The sequence below is a fragment of the Paramormyrops kingsleyae genome, chromosome 22 (genome assembly GCF_048594095.1).
Source record: "Paramormyrops kingsleyae isolate MSU_618 chromosome 22, PKINGS_0.4, whole genome shotgun sequence".
In the NCBI taxonomy this organism is placed as follows: domain Eukaryota; kingdom Metazoa; phylum Chordata; class Actinopteri; order Osteoglossiformes; family Mormyridae; genus Paramormyrops; species Paramormyrops kingsleyae.
Window position 1 is genome coordinate 7,872,504 of NC_132818.1, and position 18,175 is coordinate 7,890,678.

At 45.6% G+C, this 18,175-nt stretch overlaps 2 protein-coding genes and 1 long non-coding RNA gene across 6 annotated transcripts; 1 reads left to right on the forward strand and 2 right to left on the reverse strand.

Annotated features, from left to right (window-relative positions):
* Positions 1 to 3,834: 3,834 nt before the first annotated feature.
* Positions 3,835 to 6,180, reverse strand: LOC111856304 (GTPase IMAP family member 1-like). The gene is made up of 3 exons (XM_023836148.2): positions 5,829 to 6,180; positions 4,978 to 5,183; positions 3,835 to 4,843 (listed from the first exon to the last, which is right to left on the reverse strand). Exons 1-3 carry the CDS (start codon positions 5,851 to 5,853, stop codon positions 4,031 to 4,033), a joined length of 1,044 nt encoding a protein of 347 aa, XP_023691916.1. The 5' UTR covers positions 5,854 to 6,180; the 3' UTR covers positions 3,835 to 4,030.
* LOC111856308 (uncharacterized) lies at positions 6,038 to 15,662 on the forward strand. 2 transcript variants are annotated; one of them, XR_002841095.2, is made up of 3 exons: positions 6,038 to 6,176; positions 7,106 to 7,174; positions 13,494 to 15,662. It is a non-coding gene; the product is annotated as an uncharacterized lncRNA (long non-coding RNA). The 2 variants fall into 2 exon arrangements; XR_011984664.1 differs by having other exon boundaries at positions 6,158 to 6,241.
* On the reverse strand, positions 12,145 to 14,954 carry tmem205 (transmembrane protein 205). 3 transcript variants are annotated; one of them, XM_023836150.2, is made up of 4 exons: positions 14,814 to 14,954; positions 14,099 to 14,199; positions 13,540 to 13,703; positions 12,145 to 12,764 (listed from the first exon to the last, which is right to left on the reverse strand). In XM_023836150.2, the coding sequence occupies exons 2-4, from the start codon at positions 14,196 to 14,198 to the stop codon at positions 12,462 to 12,464; spliced, it is 567 nt and encodes a 188-aa protein (XP_023691918.1). In that variant the 5' UTR covers position 14,199; positions 14,814 to 14,954; the 3' UTR covers positions 12,145 to 12,461. The 3 variants fall into 3 exon arrangements, with proteins under 3 accessions (XP_023691918.1, XP_023691922.1, XP_023691921.1); XM_023836154.2 differs by lacking the exon at positions 14,814 to 14,954 and adding an exon at positions 14,722 to 14,778; XM_023836153.2 differs by lacking the exon at positions 14,814 to 14,954 and adding an exon at positions 14,621 to 14,751.
* Positions 15,663 to 18,175: the final 2,513 nt, after the last annotated feature.

Genomic DNA, 18,175 nt, shown 5'->3' on the forward strand with positions numbered 1-18,175 from the left:
CTCTTTTCTCCCTTCTCACAGACCACCCTGAGGATGTATCCATGTTCCGTGGCCGTTTCCTCTTCCTCTCTTCTCGCCCTTCTCACAGACCACCCTGAGGATGTATTCATGTTCCGTGGCCGTTTCCTCTTCCTCTCTTCTCTCCCTTCTCACAGACCTTCCTGAGGATGTATCCATGTTCCGTGGCCGTTTCCTCTTACTCTCTTCTCGCCCTTCTCACAGACCACCCTGAGGATGTATCCATGTTCCGTGGCCGTTTCCTCTTACTCTCTTCTCGCCCTTCTCACAGACCACCCTGAGGATGTATCCATGTTCCGTGGCCGTTTCCTCTTCCTCTCTTCTCTCCCTTCTCACAGACCACCCTGAGGATGTATCCATGTTCCGTGGCCGTTTCCTCTTCCTCTCTTCTCTCCCTTCTCACAGACCACCCTGAGGATGTATCCATGTTCCGTGGCTGTTTCCTCTTCCTCTCTTCTCTCCTTTCTCACAGACCACCCTGAGGATGTATCCATGTTCCGTGGCTGTTTCCTCTTCCTCTCTTCTCTCCTTTCTCACAGACCACCCTGAGGATGTATCCATGTTCCATGACTGTTTCCTGTTCCTCTCTTCTCGCCCTTCTCACAGCCTACCCTGAACCGGACATCAGGTGACCTCAGCTTCTGCCCATGAAAACACTACTCTGCAATTCCTTGACTTGACACTTTTGTTTTCATCATCTTAATGCTAAGACTTTTGTTTATTTCTTCTTGTTTTGTTTTTTTGCGGCAGAAGTTGTTTTCAGTGAGGGAAGCTTTCACCTGTGAGGTCACACGTGCTCTCTGTAGACCGCAGCACCACACACATGATGATAAAATGTTGGCGTCCATCTTAACGGGCTCCCCCCTTTTGTGTTCACGCGGGTGCCCAGAGCAGCGCCTTGTTTAGAGGAAATTTCTTGACGTGACCATTTTCAAGGAATTTCCCTCACGAGCCTGCAGTTGTGAACTAGAATTTGCGCTGCTCGTCCTGCGTCTCTCAAGAAGGTCGCAATCAGCACTGGACTGGGAATCCAAATGCTTAATCAGCCGCTACTCCCACAGTTGTCTGAACTTGTTCCCTCTTATTAAAATTCAGGGACACTTTATTGGAATGACAGATGCTTGCATCGCCTAAGCACTGAACACTTGAAAAGTGCTGGATCTGTGTCTCTCTCCCTGTCGGCCCTGATCTCCATCCACTCCCCGCATACGTCGGTCGCCCGTCTGCCTCCGCCTGCGCACATGCCCACTGATTCGCAGCAGTATCTGCGCAGGTGCTCTTCTGTGATAGATCGCGTTCAAGATGACGGAAAAACCACCAGAGACAGGAGATTAGGTGTCATCGCTCCACGTGCCCTTATAAAGACTGCCGTGTCGTCTGCTACACCATGACTGCTGTCAACTATAATCTGCAATAAAAATGTCCGGATTATATAGTAATTTATCCTTTTCTGCTTTACTCTTATGAGGACACATCTGGAAGGCAGATGTTTATCCCAGAACAAGTTCTCCGTCTCTGTTTTCCTCTCTGTCTCTTTTTCTCTGTTGCTTCCTTCTCTCTTTCTTTAAAAAAAAAAAAAAAAAAGCCCAACAGCACCACTTATCCTAACTCCCCCCCATCTCTTCTTCTAAGGGGGGGGGACCACCCACATTCGGAAACGCCTCACCACCCTGCCAGCGGGAGCCGTGCCAGTCCTGGGCAGAGGACTGGGGGGAGCGAGGAGCTCTCTGTGTACAGGGATACCAGGAGAAACAGGAGGAGAAAGCACACAGGAGGGAAGGAGGGAGGGAGGGAGGCAGGCAGAGAGATTCCATTTAATGGTATCCCCCCCCCCTTTTTTTTGCTTTTTAAATAGTGAATTCAGAATCGACATTTCAGGACACTTTGTAAAAGTCTGTTTAAAGTTCATGTTCCACTTCGCGTTCCCCCTAAAATTGCCCCCATTAATTCAGCTTTTGCTAGTTATCTTTTAGGCTATAATTTGCCAGGGCTTTTTATAGACCTTACAGTAAGTGGACAGGACTTAAGCTTGGGCAGAACAAGCTTGCCGACGGTGGCACAGCGGGTTTGCAGTGAGACACCTCAGGGGGGGCTGTTTATGACACGCAGCCCCGCCGGGTTATATGCAGTGAGAGAGAGCTTTTGCATGCATTGGATGGATATATGCTTACAGTTAGCCAGAAACCAAAACCATTCAGTTTTTCAATATTTATTCCATCCATCCATCCATCCATTTTCCATACCAGGCGGAATCAGTGGTTCATGATGAGCCTGAATCTGAGCCTGAATTGACATTAGAAATAATCACTTATTTCTATGAATTTACAGTTGCATGAATTATATTAATATGATGAAGTAGCCTTTGCATAATCTTAAGATCTGTCATGTTTTTAATGTGCGAATGCATTTATTCGCGGAAACCTCCGTACTGTCCGTTGTGATTCTCAAATGATTCTCAACCCATGGGTCGCGAACCAAATTTGGGCCGCGGCAAGTTCTGAAAGGATCACGAGGCAAAGTTGGCATTTTTTAAGCATTTTAAAACCAGCAAGATCCACGATCAGATTTCTCAGTCCCAATCCTCGAATTACCCCTATATAAACGGGCAAATGCTTAGTGCAAAACTAGTGAACGCTCAACCAATCCAAGAAGCCAAACCACAGATGCTTAATTTAAAATTCACTGGCACATCCAATCGGATTTGTGCAATAGGCATTGATTGGCGTAAACTGCATAGTGCACTGTGTGTTTGATCATAGCGTTAATTTAAACCTATACTTGATATCGGGTCGCGACTGAAAAGGCATGGTAAAAATTAGGTCGTGGTGCAAAAAGGTTGAGAACCACTGTTATGGAAGTTTACTACCACCTAGTGGAAATTTACACGTATTGCAGAAGGTTTTTTTTAATTCGGTCAGTCTTTGTACGACATGGTCAAAAGCTGTTGATTTTGACGTTTAGTGTACGTGGGCTCCAAAGTCTACGGTAATGCTTTTTACCTCAATATTAATCGCCAGTAGTAGGAGTGTCATCGTCTTTGTCATTGACGCAAGAGAGTAGTTGATTGTGCATCGGCCAGACAGACTGGAAGTCGCTGCCATTGTGGTTTCTGATTGTAGAACGTGTTTGCAGATTGTAAAACTAGGTATTAATTAAAACCACAAAACTGGCTTATCTAAGTAATAATGTTGATAAGAATGTTTTACCATTTTCAAAAAACAAAAGATTAATGTTAATGCAAAGGTATATAAAAATGGCTTATGAATGTAGTTATTGTAGATTCCTTTTGTAAGTAAAATACTTTATGTGACAAGACCATTCTGTTCCTCCAGAGCCATGTCGCAGGAACACTACTAGCCTTTGCACATCACGTTCCCCGAATGCTCTGATTTTGCAATCTGCTGATTTGAACAAATGCCCTAGTTAGTTCTTGCTTTGCTTGGAAAATATTATTTGACTCCTAACCCACGGCTGGGGGCTTCTTATTTGATAAGAAACAGAAGTCGACGTGAAAGTGCGCTCACACCCTGCTTAATATTTAGATGTTTAACTGGTGATGTTCTCCGGTTGGGTTGCAGTGCACGCAGGCCATCTGGCATTCGGGGCGGGCCGATGGGTAGGAATTATGGGGGCATCCCCCCCCCCCAGGTCGGAAAAAATTAGCGTGGAGCCATGCAGGAACCCTGAAGTCCATGTGAAGCGGACGGGACTGAATGCCGGCCTGCTCTTGGAGCGCTTTTATACATGCAGTCACACGGTCTGTCTTTGGTCTGTCTTTGGTGACTCATTACAAGGAGATTACACGATGACGACAGCTGGCTTTTGAAATTGTTTAATCTCTCATATATTACATGTCATATATGCAAACCCATTTTTTTAGCAGCCTGGTAGCACTGGTCACACTTCAGACAATCTGTTCGTGTGGAATAATTTGTTTGAATAACTAAAAAAAAAACACACACAGACAATTCTACATGAGCCTGCTTTTAACCTGCGATTCCTGGGACGAGAATCATTTTTGTTTAGTGTTCTTGCGTTTTCCGACCTCTGTTGCCACGGAGCCCACGGTGGTCCCCAGCATGGAGCCAAAGGGCCCCCCCACGAAAAGGCCGACCAGTCCTCCTAGCAGAGCTTCTCTCCTCACCAGCCCTGGGATGCTCTTCAGGAACCCAAGCAGCGTCTCCCAGAGGAAGCGGATGAACGACACGTCGCGGGAAGTCATGGTGGATGGAGAGATCTCATCCCCACTTTCGTCGTCTTTTTCGCTGGATTTCACCCACTCCTCCTCTTCATCGTCGCCTTCCTCTGTCTTCGCCTCAAGTTCGTCCTTTTTGCCTCCTCTCATCCTCACTGCCTTCTCCTCCTCCCCCTGCGCCTTCGTCTCCCGAGAGGGGGGCCAGGGGTAAAACGTCCCCCCTGCCTTCCTCACCATGTCCTCTATCTTTTCCAGCAGTTCACGTACGCTTGCCCCCCCAGCCTCACCCCCCCTCTCTAGCAGGTGGTGCCGGCCGCCGCAGCGCTCTGTTACCGCCAGCAGGTCTTCACGGCGGGAGACGATATGCTCCTCCACTGCCTCGCTCGTACCCAGCCTGTCACCATGAGTGAAAAGCACCAGCGTGTGACTCTCCACCGCGCCGGCGCCGAAGGCGTGAGCGACGGCCTCCAGCGCCTGCAGCTCAGAGGCCACCGGGCGGTCCACAGGCACACACAGGAGCATGGCGTGGGGCCCTGGAGACGACAGCAACTTGCAGGTGGATATCTGATCCTGAACATCCTCTAGGGGGCGCTCTGAGAAGAACCAGTCCGGTGTGTCAACCACAGACACCTGCAAATGGAATCAAAATACCTTTATTATCCTGGAGAAAATTATTTAAAGGATGGGCAAACTTTGTTTATGGTATGGATAATGACAGCATAGCAGAATAACTATGTGACAAATGATTAAATGGTGACATTTACCTGTCTACCAGCCACTGTGGCTGCTTTTATCTCACATTCCTGAGTGACGGCTGTCCTGCTGTGGTTTAGGGACAGGAATTCCTCCCTGCCAAGGATGATGTTTCCTGCCGAGCTTTTACCTGAGCCTGACAGCCCCAGCAACACTAATCTTAGTTCTGGGGACACAGAGGGGGCAGAGGGGAACAGGGAAGGGGCGTCCTCCTCAGCTGAGGACATACGGTGGCCAATTAGTGAAATAACTGCATTTAAAAAATACAATTAAAGCATGATGAGAAACGAGGATGTAAAAATACGTTTACATGACTATTTTTAATTAACGTTCCCTCACGTGAGACCAGAGGATGCGAGGACCCGGGGAGCTGCTGCCATCCAGTGGCACAAAATGCAATCGCACAAAACATTCTGTAGACTAAGTTCCTCCGCATTTCGTTTGGCAAAAAAAACACGACCGCCGCATCGAACACGTATGATGAAACTACGACACCGTACAAGTATCTAACTTTAGACAAGACAAATTTCAGGATACATACGTATGACATACGTAATACAGATATCTTCAAATTCAGAAAATAAGCAATGCAGTAATTATCATGGGCGTGTTGTAGCCCAATGCAGCTAGTTGTTAGCACGGAAGTACAGAGACGTAAATAAGACCGACGAGCTAAATCTGCCAAAACCTAAAACTAAGAGAGAGAAAATAAAACCGAGCAGTATCTAGTGGTGGAGATAAAAAAACATTAACCCTGATCACCGGATTTCAACTGCAAAAACGACACATTTATATGTAAGAGCCTTTCAAATAATGGTAAATTTATAGCCTTGAACGTACAGATAATACGATACAAATGTACCTGTTTGGATGTTATTTGACGTCATGTTGCTCCTTATTTAGATGCCTTTGCGACTTTTCTGCAGTACAGCTTCGTCCAGCCCGTCTCTCCAGACGAACGCGCCGCAGACTGCCGCTAGGGGGCGTGTCAGCGCTGGGTGTGCCGGAGCCGCCTGGCTCACTCTTCCCTGCCTTCCCGTTTTCGTTTCCCCCCCACTGCGATTTTATTTAAAATGTCTTCGACATTTTTCTCCCTGTGTAAAAACGGCCCTGTGCCATGATTACAGAAACACGCGTAATTTCGTCTTTTATTCTCCAGGTCATACGGATGCAATGCTTTTGTTTATAAACAGGAACTTTCTGGAACGAGGTGAGGTGCACACTGGAACAAGATAAGTTCCTCATTCCACTGCCAGGCTCTCTAGGGTGTATAAGGTGAACTTTTGTCGTGCGAATCCAGATTGGCGTCTTTAGTGAACAGCCGGGTTTTGTAGGTTGTTATTATAGTGCTGGTACATTTAAACCAGATGAATCTGCGTGCACATTCACGTGTATAGATGAGTCAGCGCAAATGTATTTCGGTGTATTGTGATTTATTATGTGTTTCTATGCCTGTAACTATAATAATATAGCCATGGTATAACTCGTGATCATTACTTTGACTCTGTTAGAGAAGATGGACGGCTGGATAGTGAAATTCTATGGTAAATATATATCCTATGGTCCTACTAGATATGTTTCACCGCAGCCCCCTTCTGATGGTCGGGTCCGAGACAAATGCTTACTTTGCCCATGCCAGTGTGGACTGAATGTTTTTTTTTTTTGTCATTTCTAAGTCCATTTCCTAAGTCTTAAAAATTATCCAGCAATTTTACTATGCAGACGACAGACGTGCTGCAGTAACGTTTCAGACTGTGTGGTAGTCTTAAATCCGGCAAACACAAAGAATAAATGTAGAACCTTGTGGTTTGACATTGTTTACATGCCACACCATGAATTTCGGTGTCTTGGATTTTGATTGGCTGTATTAAACATAACTGCAAACCAAAGTACCAATCACAGGACCTTCTGGTCTGTTAAATTGCTGCAGCTGATTGTCCCGTATCTTGTGATCAGCTATGAAGGCAAAATGGAGTGTTGTGATCCTGCTGGGTAATTTTAACTCTGTCTTGTGTACTTGTGGTCATCTGATCTCCCCCAGTGACAGAGCGGTTCTGTTAGAGGGTATTTCCCCAAGGAGAAGGATTTGGCTGTTATCAGACTGGGTGTGACTCACTGCCTTGTTTTGCTGTTTACCAGTGAGGCAAAGCAAATTGGGCTGAGACACAAAGATCATTGGAGAGGTGGTGAGTCACAGAAGCGTTCCAGGTGAGTAAGAGGCAATGCAGCTGAAGAAGGAGAAAGGAGAATCCAGGGTTCGAGGGTTTGTGTACACTGTCAGAAAAAAAGTACCAATTTGTACCTATGAGGGTACAATCACTTATCACTGGGGCTGTACCCTCATGGGTCTGCCAATTGTACCCTAGCTGTAGGTAAATGTACCTTTTCAGGTACAGAATGCTGTCTGACACTCGCAGGCCTGGGCTTGTGTGAAAGTGCACATTCTGCACGGACGTCCTCCCACGGCTCAGTAAGAGGCACACAGGCTGGCCGCGCCCCTGAATGGCGTTTGTCCGGTATGGGGCTGTGCAGGATCTGGAGCCTGTCGCAGGCAGCACAGGGCGGGGGGCACTTTGGATGGATACCAGTCCATCGCAGGGATCTTATTTAAAAATATACATTTTTCTCAATTAGTTCAGTTAAATTATTAATTACAGTTAAATTGGCGTCAGAATAGGGTAAGATACTTTAATACGACATAGCCTGCCTGGAGGCGGGGGGGGGGCAGGTCTTGGTTCCTCTCCTCTCATCTGGCTTTCCTTCCTTCCTTTCATCCTTTCCCTTTCCTTGTTATTGAATCATTCTGCATAAATAATGCAGGAATGTATCACAACACACCCATATAAATCGCCTTGGGGCGACACTGAATGAATATTTCCTCAAAGGATAGGTTCCTCTATTAAAACATTAGAAGTAAATACCACCAGCCACATGATGGCAGTGTTGCAAATTCCAACTGATCAGCAAGAATGTTTTGTCTCGCCAGTGTCCAAAGTATTCATTTGCATATTTGTTTTTTTCTTGTGATGCGTGAAAGTATATATTTCTGCTTTCTGTTGAGTAGAAAAGATGTCAATAATTGGTTTCCCTAAAGCATTCTTACAGTGTGTGTCTGTACCCATGCAAATGCAAGACTGTGGAGAAGAAATTTCTGCAGTTAAGATGTGTCCAAAATGAGCCCCTGCTCTGTGCGATCCTACGTACGTCGCTAAACTGTGATTCAAGGGTGGATTTTGCTGAGCCCATAATATACAGTTAGGAAAAAACAGATTGCCACACTTAGGGCTCCCACCTTATTATTAAAAAAGTGTGAGAGCAGCAAGACTTATAATAATAATACTCAACCCTTAACCGCATCTTTTCCTATAAACCAACAGGCTGCACACACCTGGGCTTGAACCCATGACCTTCTGATCACAAGCACAGACACTTAGCCAGTAAGCCACACAAGCCAGCACAAACACTCCAGAACTTGGTCTCCTAGTTTACCTGAAACAGCACCAGTGCATAACTAATGGTGAGGAAGGAACATCCAGGTAAAATCCAAAACAAAGGACGGGGGTGGCTTGGTAGGGTAGTGGTTAGCAACATTGCCTCACACTCCCAGGACCAGGGTTCAAGCCTCACCATCATGCACAACCACCACCCCAACACCATGTGGTGACCAAGACAGATGACCATCACCCTCAGGAACCCCCCCCCCCCAAATATACAGTTAGGAAGAAACAGATTGCCACACTTAGGGCCCCCACCTTATTATTAAAAAAGTGTGAGAGCAGCAAGACTTATAATAATAATACTCAACCCATAACCACATCTTTTCCTATAAACCAACAGGTTGTCCACACCTGGGCTTGAACCCATGACCTTCTGATCACAAGCACAGACACTTAGCCAGTAAGCCACACAAGCCAGCACAAACACTCCACAACTTGGTCTCCTAGTTTACCTGAAACGGCACCGGTGCAAAACTAATGGTGAGGAAGGAACATCCAGGCAAAATCCAAAATAGAGGAGGGGGTGGCTTGGTAGGGTAGTGGTTATCAACATTGCCTCACACTCCCAGGACCAGGGTTCAAGCCTCACCATCATGCACAACCACCACCCCAACACCATGTGGAGACCAAGACAGATGACCATCACCCTCAGGGATCCCCCCCCCAAATATACAGTTAGGAAGAAACAGATTGCCACACTTAGGGCCCCCACCTTATTATTAAAAAAGTGTGAGAGCAGCAAGACTTATAATAATAATACTCAACCCATAACCACATCTTTTCCTATAAACCAACAGGTTGTCCACACCTGGGCTTGAACCCATGACCTTCTGATCACAAGCACAGACACTTAGCCCAGTAAGCCACACAAGCCAGCACAAACACTCCACAACTTGGTCTCCTAGTTTACCTGAAACGGCACCGGTGCAAAACTAATGGTGAGGAAGGAACATCCAGGCAAAATCCAAAATAGAGGCGGGGGTGGCTTGGTAGGGTAGTGGTTATCAACATTGCCTCACACTCCCAGGACCAGGGTTCAAGCCTCACCATCATGCACAACCACCACCCCAACACCATGTGGAGACCAAGACAGATGACCATCACCCTCAGGGATCCCCCCCCCCAAATATACAGTTAGGAAGAAACAGATTGCCACACTTAGGGCCCCCACCTTATTATTAAAAAAGTGTGAGAGCAGCAAGACTTAAAATAATAATACTCAACCCATAAGCACATCTTTTCCTATAAACCAACAGGCTGTCCACACCTGGGCTTGAACCCATAACCCTCTGATCACAAGCACAGACACTTAGCCCAGTAAGCCACACAAGCCTGCACAAACACTCTACAACTTGGTCTCCTAGTTTACCTGAAACGGCACCGGTGCATAACTAATGGTGAGGAAGGAACATCCAGGCAAAATCCAAAATAGAGGCGGGGGTGGCTTGGTAGGGTAGTGGTTAGCAACATTGCCTCACACTCCCAGGACCAGGGTTCAAGCCTCACCATCATGCACAACCACCACCCCAACACCATGTGGAGACCAAGACAGATGACCATCACCCTCAGGGATCCCCCCCCCAAATATACAGTTAGGAAGAAACAGATTGCCACACTTAGGGCCCCCACCTTATTATTAAAAAAGTGTGAGAGCAGCAAGACTTACAATAATAATACTCAACCCATAACCACATCTTTTCCTATAAACCAACAGGTTGTCCACACCTGGGCTTGAACCCATGACCTTCTGATCACAAGCACAGACACTTAGCCCAGTAAGCCACACAAGCCAGCACAAACACTCCACAACTTGGTCTCCTAGTTTACCTGAAACGGCACCGGTGCAAAACTAATGGTGAGGAAGGAACATCCAGGCAAAATCCAAAATAGAGGCAGGGGTGGCTTGGTAGGGTAGTGGTTATCAACATTGCCTCACACTCCCAGGACCAGGGTTCAAGCCTCACCATCATGCACAACCACCACCCCAACACCATGTGGAGACCAAGACAGATGACCATCACCCTCAGGGATCCCCCCCCCAAATATACAGTTAGGAAGAAACAGATTGCCACACTTAGGGCCCCCACCTTATTATTAAAAAAGTGTGAGAGCAGCAAGACTTAAAATAATAATACTCAACCCATAACCACATCTTTTCCTATAAACCAACAGGCTGTCCACACCTGGGCTTGAACCCATGACCTTCTGATCACAAGTACAGACACTTAGCCAGTAAGCCACACAAGCCAGCACAAACACTCCACAACTTGGTCTCCTAGTTTACCTGAAACGGCACCGGTGCAAAACTAATGGTGAGGAAGGAACATCCAGGTAAAATCCAAAATAAAGGAGGGGGTGGCTTGGTAGGGTAGTGGTTAGCAACATTGCCTCACACTCCCAGGACCAGGGTTCAAGCCTCACCATCATGCACAACCACCAATAAAGGAGGGGGCATCATGCACAACCACCACCCCAACACCATGTGGAGACCAAGACAGATGACCATCACCCTCAGGAACCCCCCCCCAAATATACAGTTAGGAAGAAACAGATTGCCACACTTAGGGCCCCCACCTTCTTATTAAAAAAGAGCAGCAACTTAGCCCAGTAAACCACACAAGCCAGCACAAACACTCTACAACTTGGTCTCCTAGTTTACCTGAAACGGCACCGGTGCATAACTAATGGTGAGGAAGGAACATCCAGGCAAAATCCAAAACAGAGGCAGGGGTGGCTTGGTAGGGTAGTGGTTAGAAACATTGCCTCACACTCCCAGGACCAGGGTTCAAGCCTCACCATCATGCACAACCACCACCCCAACACCATGTGGAGACCAAGACAGATGACCATCACCCTCAGCAACCCCCCCCCCCCCCCAAATATACAGTTAGGAAGAAACAGATTGTCACACTTAGGGCCCCCACCTTATTATTAAAAAAGTGTGAGAGCAGCAAGACTTATAATAATAATATATATATAATAATGTCTTGTAACCCTTATAATGTGCTTATAAATAATGTAAATAATATAAATATAAATGTAAATATAAAATGTAATGTAATGTAATGTAAATATAAAAATATAAATAATTATTTATACATGTGGTATAAATAATGTGCTTATAACCCTTAACCACATCTTTTCCTATAAACCAAGATACAGGTCACTCAGCCCAATAAGCCACACAAGCCAGTACAGATATTCAACAACTTGGTCTCCTAGTTTACCTGAAATAGCAGATGGTAGGAGGGCAAGGAACCCTTAATGAGGCCTTAAAGCAAAGCACCTGGATCTTCACAGACCAACAACCCAACTGGTCTCCCAACAATGCTTAGCCTCACACAAACTACCTGGCCAGAACTACAGGTGCTATGGCTGCTGATAACTCAGCACTACGATCAATGACAATGTGACCATCAGTTAGATGTGTATTTCTCAACCCCCCCCAAAGCCTGAGAAAACAGATGACAAAATTTTAGTTCCCCTTTTTTTCAAAAATATCAACATATCATTTAATATATATATTTTTTACATTCATCAGTTTTAATAGGTTTTGTCTTCTAACATGATTGGCAATATAGACAGCAAGTTAATGTAGGTATTTCTGGTCAGTCTCATTAATTCATGTATGTTTCACACCATCACTGCACTGAACTGTGGCAATAAAATAAAAGCTGAGGCTCACAGCTTACTAATTTATTAAAAACAAGAAATTCAAGAAATCTGTGAAATCACATGGAAATTCCATTTGTAAAAATTAAATAATATTCTTGCCTCTGCTGGAACAATGAAAATCAGCCATTTTAGAAAACATTTTTATCAACGTTGCTGTGTAACACAATCTTTGCTCTTTAACACCATGTAGGGTTTGCACCCTGAACGAAGTGTACGTTTTTTAAGGAAAATTCATGATTAATGACTATATTCACATCTCCATAACGAAACATCTAAAATAAAAAACAGACTTGGAATGATACCCAACACACATCTGTGGTCTGTTAGATGGTGCTGAGATGCAGGGCCGTGTAGACCATGTTCACAGTGGTACACAGGAGGGCCAGAAGATTGCAGAGCGAGGACAGGCCGTGGTACCGGAAGAAGCTGGCTCTGAGGGCCTTGTACTTGGGGTCCTTCTCTCGCAGCTTGGTGTACTCCTCCTTCTTGGTCTTCAGCCCAACCTCACCCCCCAAACTGTGCTCCCGCTCCACCTCCTGCATCTGCAGCATTAATTCTGTGGTGGACGGGCTGAACCATTGTGCGTTCAGGCCCACCAGTAGCAGGGCGCTGAAATACAGGCATACCTGTCACAGGAGACGGCGAGACAATGCAGGCGTGAGCTCCTATCGCACGTGCAGCGTCAACACTTCAGCTTAATTTTATATACTGATGGAATCATATTCCTTTGCCTGCTGCAGCTAAAATATTGTATCAATCAGACAGATAGTACGTGAGTCTTCTTTACAAACTTGTACAGTCAGAAAGAGAGTACAGCCCTGGTACAAACAACATTAATGCACCCCCAATGGTACAAAAATGTTCCTCAGTCCATTTCTGTACCTACAGCTAAGGTACAATTGGCAGACCTTAGAGCAGGGGTGTCAAACTCCAGTCCTGGGGGGCCAAGCCCTACATATTTTTGGGTTCCCCCTCATTTAACACATCCGATTTTCTTTGCAAGTGCTAATTACTACACAGCTCTTGAGCTGAATCATCTGCAGTGGAGCAGGGAAAGAACTAAGCTACACAGGGCTCAGGCCCCCCAGGACTGGAGTTTGACACCCCTGCCTTAAAGGGTGCATCTCCAGTGACAAGTGAGTATACCCACCAAGACACAAAATTAGTACTTTTTTTTCTGACAGTGTAGATGCAGATCATAAAGCTGATGGTCTCTCCACAAATGCTTAAGTACTAAACTAAAAGCAAACAGTAAACATGGGCAGAAAACACAGGAAGAGTGTAGTTACATCACAGTTATTCTGTACTTTAACCAACTTTTCTTTCTTTTTAACCAACCCCTTGCCTAATAAAAGAAAACAATTTTAAAGGAAACAGCTGCCGTCTGATGTCTGCCCCGACCTGCAGCGCCTCGTGCCAGTCCAGCAGCTCGCGGGGGTGGTACACGGCAAACACCGCGAGGCTGAAGAAGTTACTGGCCAGGAGGCTGTAGAAGTAAAAGGGGAAGAGGACTCCCTGCACCTGGCCGAAGGTGTGCCGAGGAACTCGGGCCACCAGCACAAACCCTGTGGCAAAGAGAAACACGCCATGACGAAGAGAAACACATGTGGTAATAATAAATGGGAGCCATCACGGTCCACTACAAAAAGATCGGTTTAATATCGCAGTCTAACCACGGCTGCTGACTCTCCGTCATCTGGCATGATGCTCACGCAAAAAATCTTCTGACAAATCTACATTGTTCAATTATAAGCCTACATCAAACGCGCTATAGGGTAGTTCGCAAACAACAGTCTATTTACAAGGTAATAAAACTCTTACATAGCTACATGTAAACGTTTCTGCAGACTTAACTCGAATTTAAAATCTCACTCCAGCCAGCTGTCCAAAGTTGGCAGCCCTGCTTAAAGCTATTTAATATTGCACCTTAACGTGGTATTAGAGAGAAGCCCCCACTCACCCGCTATGAAGGTAACCCACACCTGTGTGCCCCAGACGAAGGACATCGCCAGCAGGTGCAGCACCTTCACGAAATCCGTAGGCTGCCCCTCCGTAGCCATGCTGACCGTTTGGAAACAATCAATACAGAAATTTCGCAAAATACCACTTCAAGACAAGACTGTTATGCAGAAAATGAACCGACAGCTATCGGGAGCGGCCATCTGTCCTGCCAAATAACCGAAGGGGGTAGTGCGCGGAGATAAGGGCAGCGCTGTGCTGGTCCCGCTAAACCCCTTTGGCCTTGTTGGCGCTCGGCTGTTTAACCTGAGGATTAGTTAAAGCCACCGTTAGCTTATCACAATCGTGCACTGAAAACAGAAAGAGGCTTGATTGTTATGCAGATAGCGGCAGAACTTTTGGTAGCTGAACTGCACCCGTTCTCTTTTTGACATAATTAATGCATTTAATGTTTCCCGAGAAATACCAGATCAGTGAACGACCGACCAGTCAATGTAAGTTATTCCATGACGGCTTCACTCACAGCTCCAACCATGTTGGCTAACTCAATAGCCGGACAGTTTGATAGTTAGCGGATGGTAAATCACGAGATCAGCCATGCCGTTACACAACATGACAACTAACCTTATTCATTTCTTGGTTGTTATGTGTGAATAACTAACGATTTCAGACTGAAGCAATCAAAACACAGATATCGTCAGACCGACCCAACTTACCTGATACAAAATAACAAAGTTCAGAGGCGATCTGCCGTAAACTCGCCGCCTGCCTGAATGATCGGACTACGTGCAATCAGCCCCACCTCCTAAAATAAAGCGCCAGAAACCCGCCTCATTTCCTAAAACATCGGCTTTCTGTTTATTTCATAATCGTTTTTTCTTGTAGTAGTCCTCTATTGTGGGGGCACCGCCCCGCTGTGTGACACGTGATGTTTCCCCTCCGCCAAACGACGACAGAAGAGGTCGCGCGCTGCTTCATACGGTTTTATTCAAGGTCTCCGCACAGAGGCGTCTCGGCGTGATGCCTTCTTCGGTGTCTTACTGACAATGTGCACTTCAGCGTTAGAAAAGACACGTCCCTGCTGGACGACCAGTGATGACACAACAATTGTCATACAGGGCATCACCAGACCCCAAAATAAGCGGCATTACACTAGATTACCGTAATAATATACAAAGCAGGCGCGTAGCCAGTGATGGGCCAGGGCGGCACTGGCCCGCCCACATTACTCCCTGGCCCACCCAGGCAAGTTTGATCAAAATACATTTTTAGTTTATTTTTATTATTCAAATGTATTAAAAAATATATATTCATATAAACCTGATTTATTTCAAACCGTTCTCTGCTGAGAGTTTTCATTATTTTAATTTCTTTTACTTTTAGCCTACTTTATTTTCGGGTGAACTGTCTGCTCTGCACTGCTGACTAACCTGAATAAAATAGACAGGTTATTGTCTATGCTGGTGGTTTGTCCAGCCTTTATTGAGCACTGTTGAACATGATGGTTAGACGGTGTTTTGTTATTGCCTTTGCCGAATATTGCAAAATAAAGGTGTGTTTTTGCAGTTTGTTTGTCTATTATTTTTTCTACTCTCTAAGGTTTAATTATTATTTAAGTAATATTTTTTCTAGGAAAAAATATAGGCCCGCTCACTTTTTCAATGGCCCGCCCAAAATACAATTTCTGCCTATGCCACTGATACAAAGTATAGTATAATCGATCATACGTATACCATGTGACGTATTACAAAAAGCAGACACAGGAGAAGGTCGTTTTGCGGTCCAGCACTATGACACGGTGTTGTGTCATTAGGAGCGAAGCTCGTTTTTCTTTGCTTTGTGTCGCCTCTACCCAAATGGATACAGTATGTCTGGCCCAACCGGCCATAGCCATAGGTAACAGTTCATATTAATAATGCCTTCTTCTAGTATGGGTCATAATATGGTCTTGGTGAATTTGCATTTTTAAAAAAATACTTCTCATTTACCCCTGTGGGAAAATTCTCTTTACACCTTTTCCAGGCTTGGCCATGGAGGGCTGTCACTTGTAGTGGTGCCCATTGTCTTAAAGGGAAAATGTCAGAGCACTTACTGGTTTCAAAGTGAAAGAAACCTTTAGCGGGGCTGTTGCCGTCCATACAGGAGGCATGTGGGAACTAACTGCTATGTTTTCTATGTGTATCTACAGTATATATGTCATTCGTGAATTATATACATATATATGTGGCATTGAGCCAGCGAACTTCATTACACTACATGCTCAGTACAGAGCTGTGCTCTCAACAGCTTGCCCACTAGAAGGGCAACTGAACCCAGAAGGGGAGCTGCAGACACACGTGCCCAATTCAAGACCGCCATTGGCCTCATGGGATATGTAGTCTCATTAACACGCAACAGGCTACATCTGAAAACTTTTTTTTTTTTTTTGTGACCGCTTCCTCGCTTCGTCCCTCGGTGACTTGCTGTCTAAATCTGAAAGTTCATGAAGCTAACTAGGGATGGAACGAGTGAGTGAGTGAGTGAGTGAGGAAGGTGGTGCGGACAAAAAGTGGTATCGGGACACACTTGCATCCTCTATGACACATCGCGCTCTGCCTGTACACCAATTAACTCAGCATGTTTCTAGACTATGGGGGGAATCCCAACAATGACAATATGAATAAATGAATGTTACATTTATGTAGTGCTTTACAGAACCAATGGAGAGCCACTTCAGCCACCCCCACTGTGTGGCCCCCACCTGCATGAGGCGACGGCAGCCGTTCTACTGGCCACACCTATGGTGGCAGTGACCCGGCTTTGTGAGCTGGTCTCCCATCCAAGCACTGGCCAGGCCCAGACCTGCTTCGGATGGATTACCTAGTCTCAGCTGCAGCTGGTATGGTGGCAAGCATGCAGACTCCACACACAAGGAGCCATGGCTGATACTCGAACCCTGGTTCCAGAAGTGTGAGTCGACAGTGCCAACTACTTTTTGGGAACCTCTCATCTTATTCAGGGTTTGGGGGGGGGGTCCAGAGCCTATCCTGGAGGCTACAGGTGCAAGGCAGGGAACAACCCAGGAGGGGGCGCTGACCCATCGCAGGGTACAGTCACCTATCAGTCAGTCACCCACACACACCTATGGGTAATTTGGTAACTGATTAACCTCAGCGTGTTTTTGGACCGGGGGGTGGGGGGACTGGAGTCCCCAGAGGAAATCCCACAATGACACATGGAGCCATGGCGGGGACTCGAACCCTGGTCCCTGAGGTGAGGTGAGAGTGCCCTGCTACAGGCTGATTGGACATTAATCTCTGAGTTATTTTAATATTTACTTTATTGGTCTGTAATTTAAAATACATTACCACGGGTGATTGTAAATACATATAAAATTCATTTTGATTGAAGAGTTTACAGGTATCTGGGATCATGATCACCTGACATTTTTATAGAGTATTATTGGATACTGGGCCTTATAAAATTGATTTTGTAGAATAATCTTGCAATGTGTTGCCATAGCAACAGCAGGTGCCTAATCCAACTTCTCTGAAGAACCCAAATCCAAACATGGGTACAAAGTTCGCATGACCTTTTTGGAACCATGCAAAGTTGTGTGAATGTGTGCGTAATAATGGCCAAGTCACCTAAAGAGTTGGGCCAGAACTGATTGTTCGTAAAAGTGTATAAACTTAGTGGATGTTTATATTAACTCGTGCAGCACTGAGTAATTTCAACTCAACCGAGGAAAATGAAGTGAATCTATTCGTTCTTTTGATGGCTTTGTGCATTTTGACATTGTCATATATATGTCACAGCAGGATGTGACTCAGTGTCAAAATACATGGAAACATAGCTTCTGATCAGTGTTATTGTAAGATTAAAAGGGGTTTGGGTAGACAAATGTTTTCCTTTTGGAGCAGATTAGTACAGATAAGTAGGTATATTCCAGTACTTGTTGCCAGTCAGGTTTTTTTTGGCTTTAGATTTTGTTTGCCAGCCTAAATAAAGGCTTCGTATCTTCCGATTTTGTTCTCGTTCACTAGCAGAATAACGTCTGGGTCCTGGATTTCTGTAACTGTACGGCTCTCGTCACACG

What these genes read in the sequence shown, in the direction of transcription:
- LOC111856304 (XM_023836148.2), bottom strand. Translation starts at nt 5,853, where the DNA reads ATGACGTCAAATAACATCCAAACAG. An exon ending in GTCAAATAACATCCAAACAG is followed by an intron (nt 5,184 to 5,828) that starts GTACATTTGTAT and finishes GTATGTCCTCAG; the next exon opens with CTGAGGAGGACGCCCCTTCC. An exon ending in CCACAGTGGCTGGTAGACAG is followed by an intron (nt 4,844 to 4,977) that starts GTAAATGTCACC and finishes TTCCATTTGCAG; the next exon opens with GTGTCTGTGGTTGACACACC.
- tmem205 (XM_023836150.2), bottom strand. Translation starts at nt 14,198, where the DNA reads ATGGCTACGGAGGGGCAGCCTACGGATTTCGTGAAGGTGCTGCACCTG. An exon ending in GTGGGTTACCTTCATAGCGG is followed by an intron (nt 13,704 to 14,098) that starts GTGAGTGGGGGC and finishes TCTTTGCCACAG; the next exon opens with GGTTTGTGCTGGTGGCCCGA. An exon ending in ACTGGCACGAGGCGCTGCAG is followed by an intron (nt 12,765 to 13,539) that starts GTCGGGGCAGAC and finishes CTCCTGTGACAG; the next exon opens with GTATGCCTGTATTTCAGCGC.